The sequence below is a fragment of the Molothrus ater genome, chromosome Z, assembly GCF_012460135.2.
Source record: "Molothrus ater isolate BHLD 08-10-18 breed brown headed cowbird chromosome Z, BPBGC_Mater_1.1, whole genome shotgun sequence".
Classification (NCBI taxonomy): Eukaryota; Metazoa; Chordata; class Aves; order Passeriformes; family Icteridae; genus Molothrus; species Molothrus ater.
Window position 1 is genome coordinate 31,940,027 of NC_050511.2, and position 25,446 is coordinate 31,965,472.

The following is a 25,446-nucleotide window of genomic DNA, read 5'->3' on the forward strand; positions in this document are numbered from 1 at the left end:
TATCCTAGGATCACAAACTCCAACATTATATTGGACTGTGAAAAGCACGAAGTCTTGGGTTCATAACATCTATGCTATAGGTGGCCAGGACTAATGTGTTTTAAGTAGGGCACTCAATACTTCTCCACTGCAGTACCCAATTTCATTATATGATTTTAGAACTCTCCCTTCATTATGGTCTCATCTCTCATCTTTGAACTCTCCCTGTTAAATGAAAAAGGTGGTAAGAAATTAGGGGGTGAGGAGAGAATGGAGACAGCTGGAGAGTGCTCTAATTAATGGAAATAAGATGAATGTGTAACTGTTGTGTAAACCTGAATAATAAGGATACACAGACTGCATGTTGGCAAGTAAATCATGTAAAGAATTGGATCTTCTATGGCTTTTAAGAAGATAATATCCATGGAATGACAAAAATTTGTTTATCCTCCTGGAACTTTGATAGAACTTGAGATTCCTCTGGATTGCTTCAACATCAGGATCTTTTTTGGTAAAAGAAGAGTTCTAAACTAAAGATCAGGAGAGAAGAATAATCCCTACCACCTGTGTGGACAAACTTATGATGTACATTTAATACCTGAAGACTATTTTAGTTCTGATTTCTCTCTGTTAAGTGGCAGATTGTTTGTTCTTTTCCACTACCAGTACCCATTGGTGGATCCCCCTCTTTCTCTTCGTCTTAATTGAAAACTACTAAAGGGAGAGACCTGCCATTGCCGCAGTGTTTAGTGCTAGACTTTCCATCCATCCAGTTTTCCAATCTCAGATATTTTTGTTTTATGGTTAATATTGTGCAAGCGAAAATTTACAAGTTGAAGTTTATATTCTCAAGCTTTTACAAACGCTTGCAAAGACCACAGGACTGGATTTTGAGCAAAGATTCCCCTACACGTCAAAATGTGATGTTTGCCTGGACCTTGGAAAAGGTCACTGTCCTAGATGCTCAATTTTTTCTGTCTTATTCCACATGAAACTTGCCACAAATTTTCCTCCTTTGGGATATAGACTGTGGGATTGAATAAATCTTTTATGCCTAGAGGGCACATAGAATAGCAGTAAGCTGGTTGTCCCTGCTTAGAAACAGATTTGGCAGGGAAAAGGACAAAAAAAATAAGAGTATAAGAAGCAGTGCTAAAATGTCTCCAGAAGTTTTCCCAGGCTTCACCATTGTAATTGACAGATGTTCTGAAAATAGTAGAAATCATCTATAGTTTCTGGAGTTTGTAAGTTATGGAAGTGATTTCTCTGTTACCAACATTCATAGGCACAGTTACTCATAAATTACCTAACTGCAAGTAGTGGCCCAACTTTGAAAAATGGATAAAGGAAATAGTGGTGAATTAACATCAGAAGTAGTTTGAAAAATGCTACTCTCTCGGGTCTTTTTAAGTTAGGATGGCCTAAGTTAATTTAGGCCTTTCAGTTAAGATCCGTGGATAAGAGCCTTCTGCTTTTGTTTATCCACCATTAAGGTCGCCACTCAAGTACATGATACTGTGACGCCAGTCATTACCAAATTCAGTAGAAAGATTAGAAAGGGCCTTCTCAATCTCATTACAACACCCCTTGATATGAGATGCTTTACTTCTGATTCTATTACTGGAGGATACTGTATGCTTTCTAGGCAGACTTACCTCAACATTGCCTATCCTCCTTAGTTTTCTCCTTTCATAGTTGCTATAAGCATCCAGTTTTATAAATAGAATTCAGAAAGTCACTTTATCTCTTATGCTTTTAAGGAATTGGATCTAGTTGTTGACTTTTGGCCAGACCAGGGAAATGGCCTTACTTGCCAGTCTCCCAACCTAATAATCCAAATCACATTCTGCAGTCTTATTATACGTTCCCACTTACTGAAAAGGCACTTGGTTCATTTGCTGAAGACAAAGCAGAAAGTCATGTCTTCCAAAACAAGAGCTCTACCATCAGAAAAGTTAGTGTCTTCTTCTCTTTTGTTAAGGAAACTTCCCGGTCTGGCCATTCATGAGACTCTGGCAGTGACATTCCCAGAGACTTTAACTGTTGGGAGTGAAGCCCCTTTGCAGTGGGTGGCTCCAGTGAGCTGATGGGTGCCCTGCTTGACTCCTCACACAGCCCACCCTCACATGCACTCAGACCAGTGTCCTCACAGGTCCCAGGTGTCCCATAGCAGTGTCTCAGATGTCTCAGTCCATAAAGCCATTTATTCACAGTGCAGTAACACAGAAACAGCTCAAGCTGGTCCCACTGAGCAAGACCTCCAGCAAAAGAACCCCAGATCTTTTACATCCTCAGTCTCCCCGCATGCAGGTCTTGCTCTTCATCCTGAGTCTTCAGCTTCTGTCCCCACTCTCTGTTTCCATCCACCTAGATGGTGTCACCAATCTTCATCTCCTTTGTTATCCCAAAGGTAGGCAATTCCCAGCTCCTGATGTGTCTGTCACCATCCATTCACCTGGCTGCTGTCATCCATATTCATACTCCTTGTTATCCTGAAATTTGGCAGCTCACAGGCTCCCACCCAGAGCTCAGATTACATCTCAATCTGTGGCTTGCCTGTCCAGCTACCTGGACCAGACGTATCACTCAGCTCTTTCAACCAAAGCTGTTGTTGTTCTAAGTGAAAGGCATTCTTACTTAGATTCTTGACCTCAGAGGCCAGACTTCAGTATAGGGGAGTCTCATTCATCCACCAATTTTTTGTTTGTGTTGGTTGGGATATATACCTTTCTGAGCTGAGCTAATCTGTCATATGACAAATGCCAAAAAGACAGACAAACACAATCACTTTTTCCCAACAAGAGTTTTCTTCAGCTGTAAACCCATTGTTGTAGAACTAAATATTCAGAGATGATAGGGATAATTTTATTTGATCTTCCTCAGATTACGGTGGTTAAAAGCAAACTTTGTGAAAAAATACTTTATTTATATAATACTAACCTTTAAGGATAGCAAATTTTCAACCTCAGTGATGATGTCCCTTCTGTCAGACATTTACTTTGGAAAGAGGGTTGCTAATGTTTGTGCTCATCGTGAGATTTGGTATTAGGTATACTGTGTTTAAATTTCCTCCTCATATTTTGGAACAAAAGCTGTTGTCATTGAAATTTCTAATAAAACATTTTCATAGCATAAATTAAGTCTCAAAAGCAAGTGGACTACTTCTTTTTCCTGTACTGCCATCATGAATTTGTGTAATTAATTGGAAGCCAAAGTGAAAAAAATAATTTGCGATCCAACCAAACAGGTATACTTCAGAATTTCCTTGAAAAACTACAAAATATCACTTTATGTAGGATTAAATACTTATGTTGAATTAAAATGCAGTGCTACCATGAGCATTATGCATTCTTCAGAAAAACAGAAGAAATGAAGCGTTTCACATAACTTTGCACAGTTTTCTAGCCCCTAGGCTCTTTAGACTTGGGCATTCACCTAAAATCTGGTACAGGGATTAGGACTCAGTAGTGGGTATTAATGTGTGAGCCATACAATCACAGTTGTTATATTGGCTAAACCTGCTGGAAGAGACCTTGGTCTCTCCTAGTAAATGGCAACTAGATCATATACTATGCTCAGCTTTTAGTGCAGAAAATAAAAAGTGGGTGCATTTCCCCTTTCTATCCATATGTAAAATATTTAATTCACTTTGAAAATGTTTTAATATACAATTTTAAAGCTGCTTCTTGTGGCCAGAAGGGAATAATCTATAGTACTTCATAGCTCTAGCCAAAATATTTAAGGAAATGTCTATATGAGCTCAGATTTTTTTCTCTTGGAGTCAGCAACAGGCTTTTTCTACAGCAGTTAAAACTAAGTCAGTATTTTTTTCACAAATATATTTCTTTTCTAAAAGTAATTGAAATTGGTCTTAGTTAAGAGAGCACTATTTAAAACCAATGAAAAACAATATTCTAATTTTCAGTAAACTACTATGTTAGCAAATAGTTGAATTAGTTACTTATGATGGACAGTTTGTGGACAGCATTTCAAAGAGCAGAAGAGTTTTTCAGATCTCACATTTACCTCACATTTTTACATTCCATGTGAAGTTGTTTTAGATTTTTCTACTTCACAATCTGATAGCTTAACATCTGCTTCTGTCCCCTCCTTGAAATGTTCTCCTACACATTCACCTATAGTAAATCAATAGATTTTAGGCAATTAAGGCTTAGTGTTTAGGTAACATTTATTTATAAAAATGGTTTTGTTTATATAAGATATCCATATGTAAGGAATATGAGGAATTCCATATGAGGAATAATAAGTCATTTTAAGGAATGAGAAAATGAGACTATGCTTTTTAAAATTTCTTTTAGTAACATATATTCAGTTATGGGAAACAGAATTCTATACTTCAACATTTGTATGGTTTTTTCTGGTTCCAAGATGTCACTTCAATAGGCCAAAGGCAATACCATCAAGTTTCAGACAACTTGTACTTCACTTGACATTTCGCCTGAATTTTGATGGGAAATTTTGCTCTCTTCTTTCCCTCAACACTGAATGCGTGATGGGATACCATTATGTTTTGTAGTAAGACTGCATCCGGACTTTTCTGTAGTGACTGTTGCTGTTTGGCTCTTGTCATCAGTGATAATGCATTATGTTTGCATTAGGTAGATTTTCATGCTCTACCTAAAATGTCGGCTTTATAGTAGTGTCAGTGACTACCCTTCTCTCTTTCATCCCTGTCTAGAATATACACTGCAAAAGAAGCTGATATACACTGAGAAGACAGGATACCAGCCTGAAACTTCTTTCAGTTTCCATTTCTTTCTCACTAAAACCACTTCCTTGAAAAATTCTAACCTTTCTTCACAAACTCAAATATTCATTTTGAATCAAGACTCTAAGAGGATGAGAAGAGTGGTAGCATTTTCCCCATTTGTAGCTTAAACTATAAATTCTTTGGGGCCAGAATTGTTTCTCCTTTACATTTTGCATGCAACTGTGCTTGACTTCGTGCAATAGACAGTGAGAATGGTCTTTGCATATAAACATTATTGGCCTATAAAAACTGGTATTTCCTTAATTTTGTTAAGTGACAATTTTCTTGCATATTCCAGAGTTATTTCTAAATAGTCAAGGCTGCAGGTAGCTAGCTCCTTTGCTATAAAATTCTCAGGATGCTTTCTGCTTGGTCATACCAACTAAACACATTTGTCTTAATTTATCAGTTTCTAAAAGATTGAGGTAATTTCTGAAAGTCTTACACTTTGGAATAATTTTCATGGCAATTGTTGTTATGCCCATCCACTGTGGTTTCCAGTAGAAGCACTTTCTCTTCCGTCGCTGTCAATTTCAATGCTCCCTTTTCAATTTTCTTGTAGGAAGTCATGTCATTACCTCTTGCAAAGAATCTAGCCTTTTATTTAGAGCTTCATTCCCTTGGGGTATCTGCTGAGACCTACAGGATAAAGTAATTGTTATTGAAGCGAAGGGGATAGAGTTAGGCCCCGTGTGTGGCACTGAGTCAGCTTTTGTTGGGGGAAAAAAAAAGTTGTAACAAAACTGACCTGCTTTTTGGCACATTTAAATTGTGCATGCCACGCTTGAATGGAACTGAACAAAAAGTTTAGTGTTGAAATGAGATACAAGGAGAATAGATCATTAAAGAAGTGCCAAACAGCTGCAAAAGTGCAACTTTGCTGAATGCAGTTTCCCTTGAGGTTTTTTCCCCCATTCCAGAGAAGCTGCTGTATTTATATCCTTCACTGATGCCACTAGATGTTTTGGACTATGGATCAAGGCAGCCACGATGGGTTTTCAAATGCTCAAATATATGGAGAAAATTTATTGCAATAATTTCTTCTCAAAATATATCTCTCTTAAAGATATAATAATTATCCTGAAATCTTGTTTCTGAAAACAATAACTAATTGATGTATGTTTTGTTTTCTAGACTCATTTTAATGAATTTTATATATGTTAGTTCAAAGCAAGGCAGTAATGACACACATACAGAACCCCACTCCATGGAGTTTGGCTTTCTACCAGTTGTTTTTGCCTGAATTCACTTCAGCCAAACTCTGTACCAGGAATGAAATTCTCCGTCTTTTCAGATTCTCATGTAAGCAGTTTGTTAATTTAGTTAACCAGTGTTAATCTTTCATTCTTCTGAAGTTCATTCATTATTCCTTCTCTTGTTCTTTTTTATCTTTTTGTATACATAGTCCTGTGGTAATTTGCTATGTGCTAACACTGTGTTTAGTTGAATAATTCCTGAAAGAAGGGCCAGGCAGTGAATTACAACTTTACTGTACATCTCTGATTTTTAAAATATGCTATATAAAGTAGATGGCCTTGTTATTCTGACTGCTCCATCTGATGTTACAAAGTCAATGCTTATATTGTCAGGCTGTTAGTCTTTTTGACACCTTTAATTAAGCATCATTTCAGCACAGTAAACCTTCCTTTAGGTTTATTCCTTTCGAACATGAGATGCAGTTCTAGGATAACAGCATGCCAAATAAGTCCTGAGATAATGTAATAGCACTGATATGAAAATAAAGAAACTGATTTTTAATAATTTAGTATTTTATTTGTAACTTTTGAATACTGGAAAACTTTATATGGAATTTTTCATTCACTACAATTTGTAACTCATAATTCAAATAATTTTTTAAACTGTTCTCAATATCCAAACACTAAGCACAAGGGAGATGACATGTTTAGTGTTTTAAGTGGGAATTTAAAAGGCCTTTTTTATAATGTATGATAAATACATTAACACTTTGATGAGAGGTCTTCTGCTAATTTGCACATGCTGATCTGTGTATTTCATGTTGTATGTTTCTACTATAACTTCAATGAGAACAGCTAAAGTTTGAATAACCTTGAATTTCAGAAATTAATTTTTGAAAAAGATTGGTTTTCTTTTTGTGTTTTCAATTTCTTGAAGATTGTTATGTAATTTGTCAGTATTAGCCATTTTTCACTTTAAATAAAGTATTCCAGATGAAATAATACTTGAAATAAAGTACTGCAGATTGAAGTCTTTCAGTCTTGTAGATTTACAGGCAGCAATACATGCAAATGCAGTTTTATGGCATCTATAGCACCATCCACCAGAAAATTACTGGCTATAGAAATGGTGTACAGAATTTGACAGTGACTGGTTATTCAAAAGTGCATGCATGGACTGTTGCAAAAAATGGATTTACATGTCCCCTGGAGAACTGTCCTAAGCTTAAGTGTTTTCAGTCCTTTTAAAGATTAATATGGGGAAAGAAAGCATGGCTTAAATGTTGCTCTTTTGCTCTGATGTTCACTGGTTTGTAGCTTATAAACAGCATCAACTTAGTTAATTTTATTTTTCTCTCAACTTTGGTTTCTCATCTTCACCACCTGTAGCGAAAGCCAAAACTTTTTATGCATACCCTCATATTACAGATGAGACCTCTCTGAAAGGTCATAAAGGCCTTCTTCCACTCAAAATCTTCAGAGGCCTTTTTTCTAATTGAGTAAAGATCTAAAGTTTAAAATATTTAGTTCCCTTATGGTATGACCTGATTTAAAAAAAAAAAAAATCTGATTTTGCTCTCAAAGACAGTTAAAGTCTTAGGGACTCCTAAGACTCTCCCTCTTAGGGATTTTCTGGATAGGGATACTGTTTTGCAGCTACTGTTCAGTAGCTGTAAAAAAAGAGATTGTCAGAAGTATTTAGACTTAAAATAATCTGTCCATTGAAAGTTATACTTGAAAAGAGAATTCGGGCACTCTTGCACATTTTATTCCTAGTCCAACAGCTTCAGCCTAAAAGCATCCTTTTTCCATACCAACCAAGAATATAGTTTTATCTTGTTAGTTGTTATCTGGGAATTCATGCATCTGAAGTTTTCATGAAGCTGCCTGTGTCTTGTCTTAGTGCTGGAGCACAGGTCTCCTCTCACAGATACTTTTGGATTAAAAGCACTCCTACCATTTGCTTCTGCCATATCAGTAGTATGTGATGTAGGATATTGATGTCATAAATGATATTGACATCCTCTATACATTAAAGCATTGAGTGGAGTGAAAAGAAAGAAAAGAGATTGCTGTAAAAAAAACCATTCAGCATCTGATTATTTCTTCTTTTTGTTTTTGATTATTGTGAAGCAATTATGTACAATTTTTGCTCTTAAAATTGACAATCCTAGGTAAATTTCAGCCACTGGATATGTGTTCAGTCTCTAGGATGACTTTGTACTAACCACTGAATTTGCTTAAGGTTGGAAGGGACCTTTGAGGGTTCTTTGGTCCAAGCCCCTTGCACAAGCAAGGAGGAACACCTAGAGCCAGTAATGTTTAAAATCAGTATTCTTCAATTCCACTGTTTCAGTGACCTCTTTAATTAAGTCTTCTCCCCACTAACTTTCCTACAATAGTCATCTAAAATTGTTTTAGATTTCATAATGAGTTGCAGTAATATTGGTTCCTGTAAGTCTGGGGATCACTATGTCTTGCCTTTCTGAACAGAAGTAATTTTCTGGTGTGTGTTCTTGAAATATTTTATGTGTAACTGAAGACAAGTTTTTATTGTATTATGGTCTGTTCTCAGTTTTAATGTCACACTATTACCAGCACATTCAAAATGAGAAATGCTTGCTTAGATGCAGACCATGCAAAAGTGTACAAATGCCAAATTTTATGTTTTAAAAATTAATCAGGAGTGTTGCTGAAACATCTTATTGTTATGTATACTTAAAAACTATATATATATATCTTACTGCTATGTGTACTTAAAAACAAAAGAAAGCACTTATTAGGAGGAGTGGAAGAAATTTCTGCAGAGCCAGATTTGCATTCTGGGAAATTCTGTCATCTGACTTTCTTGAACAGAAACAATTTCCAGAGCTGCAGATATATTTGTACCTGTAACGTTCAAATAGGGATCTCGTTTGAAGTTCTGAACTCCTATACAGATACCTTTAAGGTGTAGGTGACAGATATTATAACTTGCATGTGGCCGGGTTCTAAGCCCATTCCTTGTGTATCAGGCTTTCCAGTAAGTGTAACTTTTGTGTTGTTGAAGACAGATCTCTCAATCTGTGACTGACATAAGTTTCTTAAAATCATTTTTGCCTTCCAGGGCCACATCTGAAAATCCAATATACTTGCCCTTCCGCAGATGGCACTTAGAATAAGTATTCTTCATGCTCATGCCACCCTTGGAAGTCCCAAAAATAATTTAGGCAAGAAAGGCCTAAACTAACTCTGACTCTTTGCTTGGGAGTTGGGGTATACTGGAAGGAATGTGTACATATGGGTGCATAAATGCCATCTTCCACATTCATAAGGAACCATTAGTAACTGCAAAACTACTTTCTTCTGGACTAAAAAGAAATCTAAGCTATTTAAAAAATTGCCATGTTTGAAAATAAAGGTTTGTGAATACATTTTTTCCTAGATTTAAAATTTTCAAATTCATTAAATGAGAGAACAAATTAAATATCTATGTAGGTCACCAAGGAATTAAATAATGCTGTTTCAGATAACTGCATGGCCTTAGAGTACCTGTGGAGATGTAGGCTGAAGCCGTATAACTTAGTGGCTTCACTAGCTTTGTAGTAGCAGAGGTAAAAGGATGAAGTTAAGGAAATGTCTCTACATTCTAGTTCAGTGAGACCTTTAAATATCATGTGTGAAAGGAACACATGAGATTCTTGCTATGAGATATGAGACATAGCTTGTAATGCAATGGGTCACAGGCCCAAGCAATAGTCCTCTTTCAACACGTCTGATTTTTAATATGTGGGCTGTTGCCATTTGAAGACTCTCAGGCAGTATTATGTGGCGTGAGATATGTCCCCACTCCTTCTTGGTATTGTTTCTGAATAGATGCAGCATTTTAGTTGTGTTGAATGCGAAATAAAAAAAAATAAATTAAAAGCAGGACTAGAGATGAGAGTGGCAGGCTTACAGAGCTATGTGAATACACTATCAGGGTTAGAACCATAGCATTTAAAACATTTTGGATATTTTTTTCTGATAAGAAAAGATAGGGTGGTGTTGACTTGCCATATCAGTTTTCTACACTTAACAATAAAATAACCTGATAGATTTCAGTGGTTACCTTTATTCTGAAAAGCAGCAGTCTGTTTGAGAACAAGGAAAGGAAAACAGTTAAGACCTTAGTGAATGTCTGGTTGTGGTACCATAGTTTATAAGTCTGTACTACAGACGTATTCAGAAGGCCAATTTCATTTTATCTGTTATATGTTCTTACAGTTGCAGCTTGCTATGGCTCATTTCAAAGGGGAAAACTGTAACTTACAAAATGTGATTAACCAGTTGTAAAGACCAATAATCTCAAAAGTGTTAGACTATTTAGAATATATAAAGTTACCACTATTGTCAAATCATTTGTTCTCTCTTGTGCTGATAACTTTATTATCAGTCTGATCGATATTACACAATTGGGACATTCTTTCACTATATACATGAAAACAATTATATTTTCCCTGCTATACTGTAATTAGATTATTTGCTTCCAGAGATCTGTAGCTTTACCGTATTTCTTTTGTTTCTGACAAATTAATTTTCTTAACATGAATTGGGAGGACTCATTTTGAAAGTATGAAAAATCACCTAAAATTGTGTAGTGATTCTTTATAAGCAAATTGCATGTTCACTGAGTTTTGTAGTTAAATAAAATAAAAAATAGTACCAACTGTTCAATGCAGTACTGCATGTTTGAAAATAGCTCACTTTGTAATTGGGGTACACAGTCATTTGCTTTTCCTCAAAGCTATCAATATTTCAGATTTTGAAGAAGTAAAAAATCTCATGTTAGACATCTGGTAAAGTCCTTACTTACAATCTAAGTGCCTAGTTTACAACTTCTGTTTGATTTTTGCAATTAATAAAAATTAGATCTTCTGTAATGATGTATGCTACTTGGCATTTAAGTATAGCTTGTCTGGCACTAAAGATTTGCTTTACTTTTTAAAGGGTGTGATTCAAAGTTTCATGGAAGTCTACCAACTTGCAGTTTCCAGAGTTGAAATATTAGTGAGAGAAACAGAATCTTTTCAGCTTGACATTGCAGCTCTAAAGTCCAGGCTCCAAACAGCTAGTCTTCATAAAAGGGACCTTACAAATGGTAAGTCTTCTTTTCAAGCAATTTTTGTCTTTTCAGTGTGTCTTCTTACGCAGCATCTCTCTTCATGCTGTATAGTTTCTGTAGGGGAAATACAGTAATATTTATGTATAAATGTAATAGAGCAATAAAACCAGTGTGAATAGAAACTTTTTCTGAAGAGAAATTGAATGGTAAAAGTTAACACAGGGTTTAATTTTTACTGCTGTATCTTCTACAAGGACCTGTTCACATGCTGGAAAAGTATGCATTGTGAATTTTACCAGTACAGTAATAGTTGAACTTTGGACCTGAAGAATTTTACATCTAGAGATGTTGGATGTTAAACCAGAATATTATTAGCTTCATGTAATCAAAGTGTTTCTTAGGAGATCTGAATTATTTTTAGACAATTGTGGTTATGAATAATACTTCTCAGTAAACTTAGAAAGTTAATTTCAGAAATAATTTCTGGTCTAAAAATATTGTTGCCCACAAACTGCTTGGATTTGTTTAAGGGTAATAAGATGGGTCTTCAGATTTGAGATCTCTCTCTAGAGGAATTACTAAATGCAGATTTATTTGTGTCACACAGTCCGAAGGCTAGGCACATAAACTGTCATAAATATGTAGCCAAGTATCTCTGGAGTGAGACTCTGTAGGATGTGCAACTTACATAACACTCACTGTATTTCTCTCCCATCTCTTCTTAGTTTTATACAGAGGATAAAGGAGAGGGCTTTGGAGTTCATTTTATTGGTGGTGGTTGTTGTTCTTCTTCTTCCCTTCCTACTGTCTTTTCTTTTAGTCTTGTGTAGTAAATGGCCATAAAGAAAATTAGTATTGTTTGTCTTTCTTTTTGAAACAGGAGACCTGTAAGAAGAGAGCTGTCACAATGCAAATGACATAAATACTGTAGTAAACATATAGTGAAAGGCTGTGACTGTGGCTTTGGCTTTGGTTGTTTCCAACAGAATTATAGTAATTTCTCATCCTGCTTCTTACAGCACTATAGGAAATTACTGCAAATATAAACTCTATTAATCAGTGCTGAATTTGAGTTTTAACATCTTGAGGTGACAATTGTTGAATGAAAACTTTGTTTATTTCTGATTATACAACCTTTCTAAGAAATGAAATGACTTCTCTGAAATTGCTTTTTTCCTCTTCCAACCAGACTCTTTTGATGTCTTCTGCTATGTTTATGTGTGTCCTGCTGAGCCTGTGCCCAATGTAATTGGACTTCTCCTTTGCCTGTTATGGTTGTTTTTGTTGATGACCACTTGTTTACTAAAGATTGGGAAGTCTGCCAAACTTGCAGCAAGGTTTGCTTTCATTTGCATTGAGCGAGCTTTTAACAAAGATTATGCTAGTCCTGTCTGTGAAGGGCTTTGCAGTGGCCTGATACATTACAGTGAAAACCAGCTCTTCGATGTCTGTGTAAATGCAGTGTTTTTTAAGTAGTTTGTATCTGCATGCAGTGCCAATGTAAAGATTATACTATTTGCATTGTGGAGGGATCTCTTAGCCCTCTGGGGAGAACAGTAGTTCTTCCTTTAGGTGAAGTTTAATTTGAATCTGGGCCTAAGCATTAATATGAAATGTTTTAAAATTTTAATGTAAAAGTGAAAACATTCAGAATGAGAGTCTTAAGTTGCCATGAAAAAGTGATTATGGTATATTTTGTAGTATCTGGGTTTTTGTAGTATCTGGGTTTTTACAAATATTGTCCCTAATATTTGTAAAAGTTGCATCAAGCATGAATTTTAATAACTTCAGGCATTGGAGCTTTGCAGTGTGACTTAGATTTTAAAGGTGCTAGTTGATACTGTTTTGGTTTGATTTTGAGGAAATTCTGCACTGAATTGCTTTCTCTAGTATAAAAAGTAGAACAGATTTTTTTGCTTATTTTAAATGAAAGGAAGTAATGACTTCTTGAGTACATATTTGGTTTCAAAAATAGACTAGCTTTGTTAGTTTTAATTCACTGTCTTCAATGATATATCCATTGCAGACAAAATTTTACGTGGAGGTGGCAAACACAGCACTTGGACTGTATTGGTTGCCATTCGTATGACATATGTTTGTGTTTCCTGAAGAGTAACTATTGCTCAGTGCTGAAATACATTTTTTAATTCTTCCAGTTGTGTATCATGTGTGGACTCTTACCTTATCAAATTGGGATTTATCTCACATGTTGTGACTGTTTTTTGATGTCTTTTATGCTAGTCGCTTAAGGATCTTGCCCCGTCTTGCATTGCATGCAAGTTTGGCCCATCCATGAGTATTGATATTTTCCATGCTTATTGCTTTCCTAATTGACCTGTTTCTACTGAAATTTTGTAACTATGTCACCTTTCTTTCTATTCACACCACTTCTCTCTTCTGCTGCTTTGGGTTTTGCTAATAATTTTAGAAACAAAACTGATGGCATGAGGCAAGTTGGTGATGCTAACTCCTCATCTTTTATCTCAGACTCTGAATTGACATCTCCATCCTCCAGTCCATTTCTAGTCCAAGCACTTTCCTTCTAGTCAATAGAGTTTAGATTCTGAGATTGCTATATGTGGTCATGCTAATGCCAACAGAGGGGAACAAGAAGAGATGTGATTATGATGGACAGAGGTGAGATGAACACTGGAAACATTGCTTATAGAGAAGAGAATTATGTAGGGAGAAGTGAAGTCAGTGGCAGAATGTCTCTGTAGTCTTCATTAGTGCCCAGCTATCTATCTGTCTACTTGTCTTTGACGATTCTTACTCTGTGGAGAAAAAGGCCCTGTGCATTTTTAAATCTTGCAACTCTTTAAAATTCAGTATGGCTGAAAAACAGCTTAGGTTTTCTACCTGTCTTCCTTTCTTCTTCTTTCCTTCTTTCTGCTCCCGCTCCCTTCCTTCTCCTCCCCCTCTCCCCGCCCTCCCCCCCCCCCCCCACCTTTTTCAATTGTTCTCTATTCCTGAGGGTTCTTGGTTGGTTGGTTTCAGTTTTTTTAACTTCTTCTGATTTTTTGGTTTTTGCCAACTGCTTCTGAAATTTCCCTTACATTTCCAAAATGTCCCTTTTTTTTTCTTCTATTAGGAAACTATCAATATTTTGTAATACTCCTTCCTGCCTATTTCTTGTTTAGAAACATCCAGTAATATAAATATCATTAACTGGACTGTGATGAATTCTACTGCCTTTATTAATTTTTATTCTTCTTCAGATACATTGCTTTATTATTATACTTGCACATTCTTTCAGGGTTGCAGTAATAAGTAGACCTTGAACTGAGAGCTTAGAAGTGCTTTATTGTGCAGTAGTGCAGTCATAGGCAGTTCTTTGTGGGTGCTGCATGGCAGTGTGTCATCATATTTAGTTACATGGCAAGTATTTGAATCCATGGTATCCAAGGGGCTTTTGCTGCAAGTGCAGTGTTGCAGGATGTGGATACAGTGACACTCTCTTTTCCAGGGTGACTGGACACATTGGAGGAACAGTGAACAGAATTCAGTTCATTATAAAATATTTTCAGAAAGTCTTCTTGTAGCTTCCAGCCCTAAGATTTTATACCTGATATCAGTACTTGTGTCAGAAGTTGAAGAATGTAAAATAATCTGGTATTAGTTCTGGTAAACAAAAGAAGTCACTTTTGTGCTTCTTGTCAGGTGCTTCTCTGAACCTGCCTGGGCACTGATCTGGTGATACTCCTTCCTTTTTCTGTTTTCACCTCAGAATCAAAGGAGAATAAAAATGAAGAGCAAAATACAGTAATTTCTAAAGATTATGAAGAGAGAAAAGCTTTGTGTTTACTGGAGAAATGGAAATTGGGGGACCCAAAAAGACAACTTTATCTGAAAGGGGGAGAAAGTGAGTTTCAGATGGATGAGAGGGGTGAAGCAAAGAGGTCTGTAAATGTACTAGAATTCCCTAACTGTGAAAACAACTGTTGTCTTTTGATGCTCCTAGCTGACATGAAAGTAAAGTCACTCATTGGTTTAATGTGGCTATATTTTTGTGTCATATCTTTTTCACCACAGTTGTGTTTGTGTCTATCCTTTGTCTAGAAATGTCTAGTGATATCACTTAAAGTATTGAAAATACAGAAATGGTGCCTTTTGTTGAGGTGAGAGAAGCAGGCAGAAAGAATGATCTTTTGCATGAATAGTATGTATTTGTTTTTGAGATCCTAGTGATTGACATATCATTTCATACTTCTGTGTTGAAAAATGCATTAAGCAAGATGTACACTTTCCTCCTTACTCAAAGCAGTCAGCACTCAGTTCTCATCATCTACATGAACCCTATGCATAGATGATAGAGAGAAAAGACATATTTAAAACTCAAACTTATCAGCTAACTATTTCCCTGACATTTTCTCCCTACTTAACCAAGCTGATCCGGGCAGTGGTTTTACGTGTCTTTCCCCCATATACTTTGTTTCCTTGTCACCAGTTCAATCTGTTCAATCTGTTATGGCTAAGACCTGCATCTAGCAAGGATGCATTGTCCTAAATATAGAATTATTAGGATGGAACTAGAGAGAAAAAAAAATCCTAACTATTTACCTGTTCTCTTGCTGCATAAGGGAAAGGTATTTATCAGTGTCATTTTAAATGTCAGAGCCATATTTCTGATGTAGCTGGAGGAATTCTTCCCAGATGTTGCAAGAAGCAGGTAGGTCCTGAATGAAAACTCTCTGTTGTGGTTTGACATGACAAAGATGCCAGGCACCCACAAAAGTCTCTCACTTACTCTTCTCTACCACAGCTGGGCAGAGGAGAGAAAAATTTAATGAAGGCTTCATGAGTTGAGATAAGGACTGGGAGAAAACACTCCAGGGACAAAACCAGGTTCAACTTAAAGGTAAAACATGAATCTATTACTAACAGAGTCAGAGGAGGATAAGAAGAAGTAAAATAGGCACTTAAAACCACATTTTCTTCCCCCACCCCTCTCTCCTTCCCACCAACAGTGCAGGGAGACAGGGGGTTTGGTCAGTTTGTCACCCTGATCTTCCACTGCTGAGTGAGAGGAGTCCTTACTCTGCTGCACCATGGGGTCCCTCCCACAGGAGAAAGTTCTCCATGCACTTCTCCAATGTGGCTCCAATCTCACGAGCAGCAGCCCTATCAAAGCTGCTGCAATGTGAGTCCCTCCCACAGGCACACAGTACTCTTACTAAGTTTAATGTCTCTGTAAGACTGAATCCACCAGTAATATCTTCCTGAAATCCTGTTTTTATTGAAATATTTGCTTTTCTTTCCTGACTTTGAGTAATTTGGCATCACTTTGTGAGAAATTACTCTGACTTTCAAAGGTTTATTAAACCTTAAAAAAATACAGCAAAGGACTGAATAAGGAAAAAGAACAGCACACTGGGAGTTGGTGCCCGGCTGCTACGAACTTGTCCATAAAAATGGGGGTTGCATCAGGCAGTGCTGACTCCTCCTAAAGTCTGCCAGTCAGCTCTTCTTCGCCGTCCATTGGTGGAGACTTGCTTGTAACTTGATTGGAAGTCAGGCGTTGTCATGCCTTGCCCCCCTTTCCCCATTCCCAACTTCCCTATGCAAGGGGCTCAGGTACATGCCTTCTCTCCACATTTTCTGCACAGCCCAGACTGTCCAGTGGCAGCAGTACAGAGGGGGTGAAAGGGCACTATAGGGAGAACAGAGGACATCTAAACAACAAACCACAATAATATAACTATACATCAATAAATCTTCTCTTAACATACACACAATATTCATCTCTTAATTACGAGAGGCAATCATCCTGTAACAACTTGCCAGCCTTACTGCATAGCCAAGGAATGCACATGTCCTAAAGCAAATGATCACTTGGTCACCTGGTATTGCTTACACAAGTAATAGTTGTAAATAAACAGTATAAATTATATAGTTTAAAATAATACTACTGCTACTACTACTAATAACAACAACAACAACCTGTATTACAACTCACATTCTGCATCTTAGGGTAATGTTGTAAAAAGCAGTTACAGGAATCCAACAACATGTTTGCTATTTTGTAAAGAATGCTTCCTTTTCTATGCAAAAATTTTTTGATACTCATTATTCTAGGTACATGAACTTTAAACTTGTCAGACTGTTATATTTGAAAATTATAGTAATTTGATTAAAATGTTGCCTATAAGGCAAAAGGTTCAGTTAATAGAATCCATATGTAATTAAAGTGCATAACCAAATGTAATCAGACCCCAGTGACTGGTGCCTTCATATTGATAGTTTTACAGTGGCCTCTGGGGTTGAAAGTTTATGTTACAGTTACCAATGTAGCTGTGCTCCAGAAAAAAAACAAGGCAGTGTAGCTGTTGAAGCAGGTATGACAAGTTCTCAGACTGATAATCATACAACAAAAGTAGCTGATAGTCTGAATTTTGCAGCTGTCTTCCACTTGGCAGGTGGAAGAAGCACAAAACTGCTGTATTGTACTTGTCAAAGTGTTGCATTCTGCAGCAGCACTGCTATGTAAACATTCCTAAATGAAGGAAGTATGTCCAATGAGAGCAAGTAACAGTGTATTTTTTAATAATATAGTTACTTGATTTGTGTGAATTCATATTTTAATCATCTGAAAGTTATAGACACAACACTTTGTACCAAGCCACAAAAGAAGTTTAAAAAAATTTCCTGAACTTAAAAAAAAAGTAAAATATTTTCTCTGGACAGTTTTAAGAGTTGACATCCTGTGTTAGAGTTCTCTAATCATCACCAGCACAATTTACAATCAGAACACACAGAGAGCCAGTTCAGACCAGCTCATCTGTTGACTTTGGCAGAAGCCCTTAATCTCACTGTGTGTAGCTGCCACTTGAGAGCTGGGGACTCGGCAAAGAGCCGAAGCAGGGTGGGATGCAGGGTTGGTCAATGCATGAACACATAGGCCTGCTTCATTTCAACGGCCATACACTGCTTTTTTTTATACTCTTTTCATTTTACAGCCTTTTTTTTTTAAAACCTGAAATTAAATGAGGACCTCTCATGAGCCACTGCGCTCCAGGCATAAGAAATTGTAATGTCTGGCTTCCAGAAACTGTCCCGTCAAAATGTGCTTCTGATTAGGTGGCTTAATTACAGCTGTGAAAACAATGTTGATTTAGGCCTCAAGATTCCAGTGCATGTCAGCCGTTATTAGCTAGCCTTGGACTGAAGCCACCATTTTAAAACTCTGTACCACTAAAGTCACACACTGCCTGACAACTTTTTATTTAGGCAGAAATGTTGCCAGAAGCAACACATTTTATGCAAAATATTTTTCAATGCGCAAATTTCAAATGTGACACAGTTGATGGACATAAAATAGGTAGTTATGGGTGGACCTCACCAAGTCCAAAACCTAACTTTTGCAAAAAACCCCCTACCCCAATACATCCCCCTCCCCCATTTCAAATAGTTTTTTCTAAAGTTTGACTGACATAATGCTTAATTTTAATTCCTTTAATTCAGTTTTATTCCAAATCCAGCATGTTGGTTTAACCACCCAATTTTATTGCATCTAAATTTTCCTGACAGTTTCATTTGCTGTTGGGAAATAAGATTGCCATTTTTGCAACATGGGAAATAATGGCTAGTTTCAAAACCAATATGTTTGAAACTTCCTTTGCCTGAAGCAGGTTAAGGCACACACTCAATTTACTTTAGGGGAAAAAAGCTCATTAAATAGTTTTTAATATTTTAATATAATTTAAATAACTGCTTTCACAGTGGGAAGGCTTATTAGGCCCATGTATTTACACCTGCAGAGAGGTAAATGTTTGGGTAATTAGGTGGTTTCCAATAATTCAGTTTTTCAGTTGAGGGTTAATACTGTAAACACTGTAGATGGACAGAAAGAGTGCTGCATTTAAACATTACATTTCCACTTTTAGCATTTTACTTTCAAGTGCTTAAGAAAGAGGCTTAAGTGGGGTTGGTTTGGGTTTTGTGGGATTTTTTTTTTTGTTTTGGTTTGTTTTAGTTTGTTTTTTCCTTTGTTTGGTCTGTTCTTCAGCTCTCCTTAATGACATGAATTGGCTAAGGAATGTGAGAGAATGTGTGTGGGTGTTAACTCTCAGCAGAGGTCGGTACTTTGGAAGAGTAAGATCTACATTCTCACTTCACTGTTGCTATGAAATTCCAAATGTCCATGCTGTGTGGTTTAATGGAAACCATGAAGTTCCTAAATGACCGCAGGTTTGTTCCGCTGTTCAGCACAAAACAAATCTTTCAAGTCATTGGCTAAGTCACAAAAAAGGAGGGCCATGTTTTCAGGAAGGTAATCCCCTTTCCTTTTTTTTCCTTCATGGTTTGCATTTCTATGGCATTAGAAATGTGTTCCTAGTGAGGTACTGGAACTACCAGCTCACAAACAAGAATCCTCAGTTCCCAGGACTGAAAACAAGACACTTGGAATCTAAAGCTGTATTCACCTCTTATCCTAAATACAGGCCAGTGCAACAATAGTACCTTCAGGAGCAACTAATTGGAAATTAATTTTGAGAAACTAATGATTTGAATAAGGAAGCAAGTCTGAAGTGTAGGTTCAAGTTTGTCCTGTAAAAAATCATCATGCATTCATTCTCTGCCTGCAGCAGATTAGTGGAGAGCAAGGCAGTGTATGCCTACACTTTATTTCATTCAGTTTTCAAAGGAGAAATACTGGAATGAGCAAGTCTTCTATTTTCTTTGCAAATACTAGGTGGGGTTTCCTGAAAAAGAATGTTTCAGAAATGCCCGAGTTGCTGTGGAGGGCAGCTGTAAGTCAGGAGACAACCATGTGATGGCTTTTTCCTTATTAGACACCTTTGCACTAGACTTTTGAAATGTGTTTCATTGATAATACACAATGAGTTTGATTCATCAGCCACATACATTTTCTTCCTGTTGGCTACACACTGCTTTTTCTTTTGCCTTCTTCCCACACCTATCGAAGGAGCATTTCCAGGACATCAAATTAAAAGAAACATTCATATATTATTACATATATTGTTAATGTTGTAGTAGAAATAAAAGTATTGGGAGTGCTAGACAGGGTGTTATTCCGAGAACTGGATATTATAGACCAGGACATTTAACCCTGGGATAAAGTTTTTACAAAAGAACACAGCCAAGGACACCATTTTACTGTCTTTATAGAAGAAAAGGAATATTCTCTACAAAGGCAGACAAATTCACTTTTTTCCAGACTCAAGGACTTTTACTCAGGCCAGAAGGTGCTTCCTCCTCCCTTTTGAAGAAGTTATTTCAAGAAAGAGAGCCGGGAAGCTTCTATTATTCCCTGCTAAACTGTGGGTTAAACATAAAGGGAATGTCTGTCTTTTCTGAGACTCTGAATTTGCTGAGAAATTTTTGGAGGGGATTAAAGCATAGCTGTGTGCCTGAATGAGTCTAGCATAGATGCTTAAATGGTGAGTGAATCCATGCAGTGCAGTCTGTCATATTTCTGATATTTTCTTGACATTTTAAATTTAAATCCTACAAGTTATACTGTTGTGAATAATTATTTTCTTGTTTTCACACCTGTTAGGTTTTATGTTTCAAGCTAAGTATTTAAAGCACTGTTTATAAGGAGAAAATTCACTGCTGATCTTCAGATATTAACTTTGATAAAGAGTGCAAGATGTGTAGATGCACCCTGTGGATTGCAGTTCACTTGATCAGGATGATAGATAATAGAAAGACAATTTTTGTCGTCTTTTTGCTGTTCTTGTTTACTTTATTCTACTAGCTCACTGTCTAGATCACAGGGGGAAAAAAAAGATTAGAGTATGACCTAGGGCAGTGTTGCCAGGAGCCTCTTTCTCAGCTAGTCTCAGTAATGCGTGTATGTGCAGCATGCGCTTGTAACATAGTATGGCTAATATTACATGCACCCATTAAGAAAAATAATTAAATTAAAAAACATATATGTGTACACACACACTCTTTATGTTTTGTAAAGGTAAATCTCGTGTTAAGAGGTTTGTGTTTCCCTCTGGGTGGCAGAGAGGCACCTCGCAGTCAGCCTTCCCTAGATGGGACACAACTGTCTCTGATGCTCTGTCTCCTCTTAGTTTCTGCTTCTGGTGCAGTCTGTACTGGGGGTAAGATCAGTCTGTACTGGGAGCACAAGGAGCACAAGTATTGTCTCTATTGCCCTGCAGCAGATTTTACTGTCAGAACTAACCTCACTAGTCCACACAGGGGAGGGTAAATCCTCTTTAGGCCAAAGGGAGATAGTGAGTGGGGTAAAGAAGGGTAGATGCAAACCACAGCAGCCAACTGTGGTTGGCAACTGTGGTTGGCCTTACGCCTTTCTAGAATTTATGAAATTGTTTTCCTGTTGACTTGTTAATGCTCTTTTCCCCTGCCTTCTCCTATAATTGTGCATGTTTCCATCCTTTTCAACTGTGAAAAAACGTTTGCATTCCATTCTGTGACATGTTTGCAGCAGAGTAACATATTTCTTGAAAAAATAAATATGTTTGCCTACTTCTATTTGCTTGCATTTTGTACTTAAAGCATAAAAGTTAATGTGACAAATGAAGAAAAACCAAACCTTTGAAATTTAGAGAGTACAACTTGTGGAGATAGACAGGAAATTCAATTAGTGCACAAAGCATAATATTGTTCTTAACACATAATTTTATTCCTGTAATGTTGACATGATTTAAGGGAAATACAGACAGCAAGTTACATCTTCATCTTTCTTTTTGTTGAGTCTTACATATTTAAGATACACTGTTTAATATTTACCCATCAGGTATTTCATTCATTCATTTATTTATTTATTTATTTATTTATTTATTTTTGTTTCTAAGTTATGTATAAAAAATTTTAATTGAATTCTGTGAATGCCACATCATGTAGAGAAGGCACAGTTTTTATAGTTGATCATAGTGAGGACCCATTTTCTCCAGAGACTGAAGTCTGGGAAGCAGTTTGACCTGTTGAATAAACTAATCATTGAACAAATTTTTAAAATGGGAAGTGGGCATTCCATAGGGTAAAGAGCTTTACTGTCAGCTAAAAAGTTGTTACTATGATTTATTATGATAGTGATCTTGATTATTCAAATAACATTTGTTTTCTTCAGTTTATTTAACAGTTGAGTTAAAGAAATTGATTTAGGAAGAAATGTGCTTCTGAAAGTGTAATTTCACTTCCCTATTTTATAAGAATTTGAGGGGGTTTTTGACTTTGAGAAAGGCAACCATTTGGAAAGACAGGAGCCTCTTTTGCTCAAGCAATCAATTCACCCCCCCCCTTTTTTTTTTTTTTTCTTCTTTGTGGTGGAAGGGAGGGTACCTTTAAAATGAAAAGTGAATAATAAAATTCACTAAAATTTTGGTCACAAGTAGTGTAGTTAATCACGAGCAGAGTTTCCCTGATGCATGTGATGATACTAGGAAAGCTGTGACATTATGAAGGTGCAATGATTCCATTTCATCCTTTTCAGATGGTGTAACTCCTTGAATTCCTAAAAGAACTCCTATTTTCAGAGAAGCCTATAGAAATCTTAAAGCCACACCTTTGGATGTGGGTCTCAACTGAAGTTTGCCCATAAACTCATAGTTGACTCAGTTAATGTTGCCACAAAGCCAACATTGCAATACTTGCCTCTCTTAAATTTGTATATTCAGCAGTACCTTGTAAGACTTTTATGCTATCTAGGTGATGAAGATGATTTGACAAATACAGTTTCTGAAGGCCAGAACCACAATAATGAAATAATTCACTAATTTTTCAGCTTTTGTTTAACACTGAGGGTCTCCTTTGATCACAGAAGGATCATCTTGTGTGGTGCTTATATGCTTATGGTCAGGCATATGCTATATGCTCCTGTTAGTCTTTCAAAGCCTGTGTGACATCAAATTTCCTTTCACAAGGTACATTAAATCTGTTGCATTCTTTTGGGAGTCTGACCATTAAACACTGTAACTTAACCAGGGCTTTGCGAAGTTTCCTGACACATCAAGTCATACAGTTTAGTTTTAATTTGTATATGTCAGCACATCCTGTTGCTTTAAGTACTTTGAGTTTAATTTAATAACTTACTAAAGTTTTCTGTGCTTTAAATATGAGATGTTTTAGAAGACTGTAATCTTAATGGGACCTCTGAGTAAAGAAATTGAAGGTATAATTCTGGAATGTACAAGGCACACCAAATTACTGAAACATCCCTGTTTTGGGGGTTTTGTTGGGTTGTTTTAGAAACCCTAATTTTTTAAACTTGTATTACACCTTTCTGGTTTTACAAACCAAAAGGCTGAAAAACACTTTCCCAAATCTTCCTCTCGGTTTTTCATGACTGCTGAAAGTTTGGAGTGTTGTATGTGTTGGTAGTTTCTGAGTTTTGGGCTGTTTTTATTTGTTTGTTTGTAGCACGTGGTGGTAGTGTCTGTTTTTTGGTTTTTTGGGTTTTTTGTTGCTTTTAACTTTGCTATCAGAACACACATTTGGCTTAAATAAATAGGAAAGGATGAAATTCCATTAGCATTTTTTTAATGTTTACTCATCTAAAATATGATTGGCATGCAGGAAATATTAGTTCCATTTGCCTAGTGGGCTCACTTGGACTGCATATTGAGTCTCACAGAAAGAGACGATCTAGTACCTGAGCTAAGAACATTTCTCAGAGGCTTTGCTCAGGAATCTAGTAAGTATAAAAAGTACTGTTCAAGTAATTATTAATTTTTTTAATTTAATTTCAGTCTGATATATAATTGTATATATAGATTTGGCCAAAACCAACAGAGACAGTAACCTAGCTCACCCACACTCAAGTTGTTTATAACTGATAAGTTTGATTCCTTGCCCGGTTAATGTAATTTGGATCTTGAATTTACAGAAGACCTACGTATTATCCATCAACTGAAACAGAGCCTAAAATATTTTTCCTAGGCATTCACATATCAACTGATACTTCATAAGCAATATTGCTGGAAAGCCTACTGTTTTCCCTGATCATTACTGTTATAAAACTGCCCTTTAGGACTCTGTTGAAGATACACTGCTTCAGATATTGCATGTAATCTGTGGGAGAAGGAATAATTCCCTCCTGAAGTTACCTCAGCTAAATTTTACTGGGGATCAATGAACATTAAAGTACTTGCCTTGAATAAGCAAACAAAACTTAGAAAACTATACTAAACCTACAGGGAGCCAAATGTACCTCTTCGTGGTGAATCTGTCTGTAAACTAATTTATGGTGAAGTGGGATGGAGCCCTTATCAGGATTTTGGCTAGGAGGTAGAAGCCAACACCTCTGCAGTGGGCTATCCAGAAAATCTACATGCATTGGCCAGCGCTAAAAGGATGGAATCCTTTGTTCTCCTAATACCTTGATGATTTTAATAATAAACCTCCATTCTGAGAAAATGAAATTGGCAGTAACACTAGTTCATTTTGAAACATGTTATAAGTCAATCATTCTTTGCTCCATCACTAGAGGATCTTTTTAAAGAGACTACTCAGTTTAATACAGTTATTTAGATTAACTGAGATTCAGATTTGCATGTAGGCTAATGCAACTGTGCAGGTGTTCTGACTCAAAATGCAAGTGTTTGTATTTTATATATGAGATTCCAATCAGTCTGCTTTTCTACTAGGTGCAGATAGGTTGCATAAACCATGTCTGTATCCAGTTTATGGTCCTAGTTCCATTGTCTCCAAAGAGTGAACTTTGATCTACTCCTCAGTAGCGGATAGTAAAGGCTGGCAAATCTTGACATCAGCATTTCTCTTGTCATTTCAGGATTACAACCACCAGATTAAAATCTGAATACCTAGCGAACCAAAATAATATTTGTTCACTTACAAGATCTACAGTAATATTATTCACTATGAAGGCATGCATGTCCCTGACACTTCATTTTAATTCTTAGTAATGCCATTTTTCTACATGGGATCTGATTGAGGTGTTCACTGTATTTTCTTTATTGCTGCAAAACTATCCACTTCTGCACTAGCAACCTCTTCCAGAGGTATGTGAGTTCCAATTCTTTATGATTTGCTGCTTTTCACCACCTTTCATAAAGACAGGTTGGTTCTATGTTCTTCCCATAAATTCCTGTCATGAGAGGAGTCTGCTTTACATCTTAATCAATGTATTTCCTTTCTTTTTTTCCTTACTTCATGCTTAGGACATATCTTGAGCTTCTACTTTATACAGTCTTGATGTCTGCTTCTCTTTGTGAAAATAAAAATTCTTGAGTGGAAAAAATGCCCTTTCAAAGATTTTTAAAGAGAGCTGCAAGGGTACTTTCCCTGTAGATAGGAAAGAAATTAAAATACATAACCTACGTGAGCTTGCTGTAGTTTAGCAAATCAGAATCTTAAAGGGCTATGTTGATAGTTTTTGAGCCCTGTCTTTTGGTAGTTGAAACCCATAAGGACAGTGGAAGATATTTGCTATAGTGGTTTTCATAATTTCACTGTCCAGA

The 25,446-nt window shown here is 36.5% G+C and overlaps 1 protein-coding gene across 1 annotated transcript in view; it reads left to right on the forward strand.

The window, feature by feature from the left end:
• Positions 1 to 25,446, forward strand: part of CCDC171 (coiled-coil domain containing 171) — a 155,472-nt gene that overhangs the window by 122,962 nt on the left and 7,064 nt on the right. Inside the window, exon 25 of the mRNA XM_036402800.1 lies at positions 10,915 to 11,065. Coding sequence (XP_036258693.1) covers positions 10,915 to 11,065 — 151 coding nt within the window. The remainder of the gene's footprint in view (positions 1 to 10,914; positions 11,066 to 25,446) is intronic.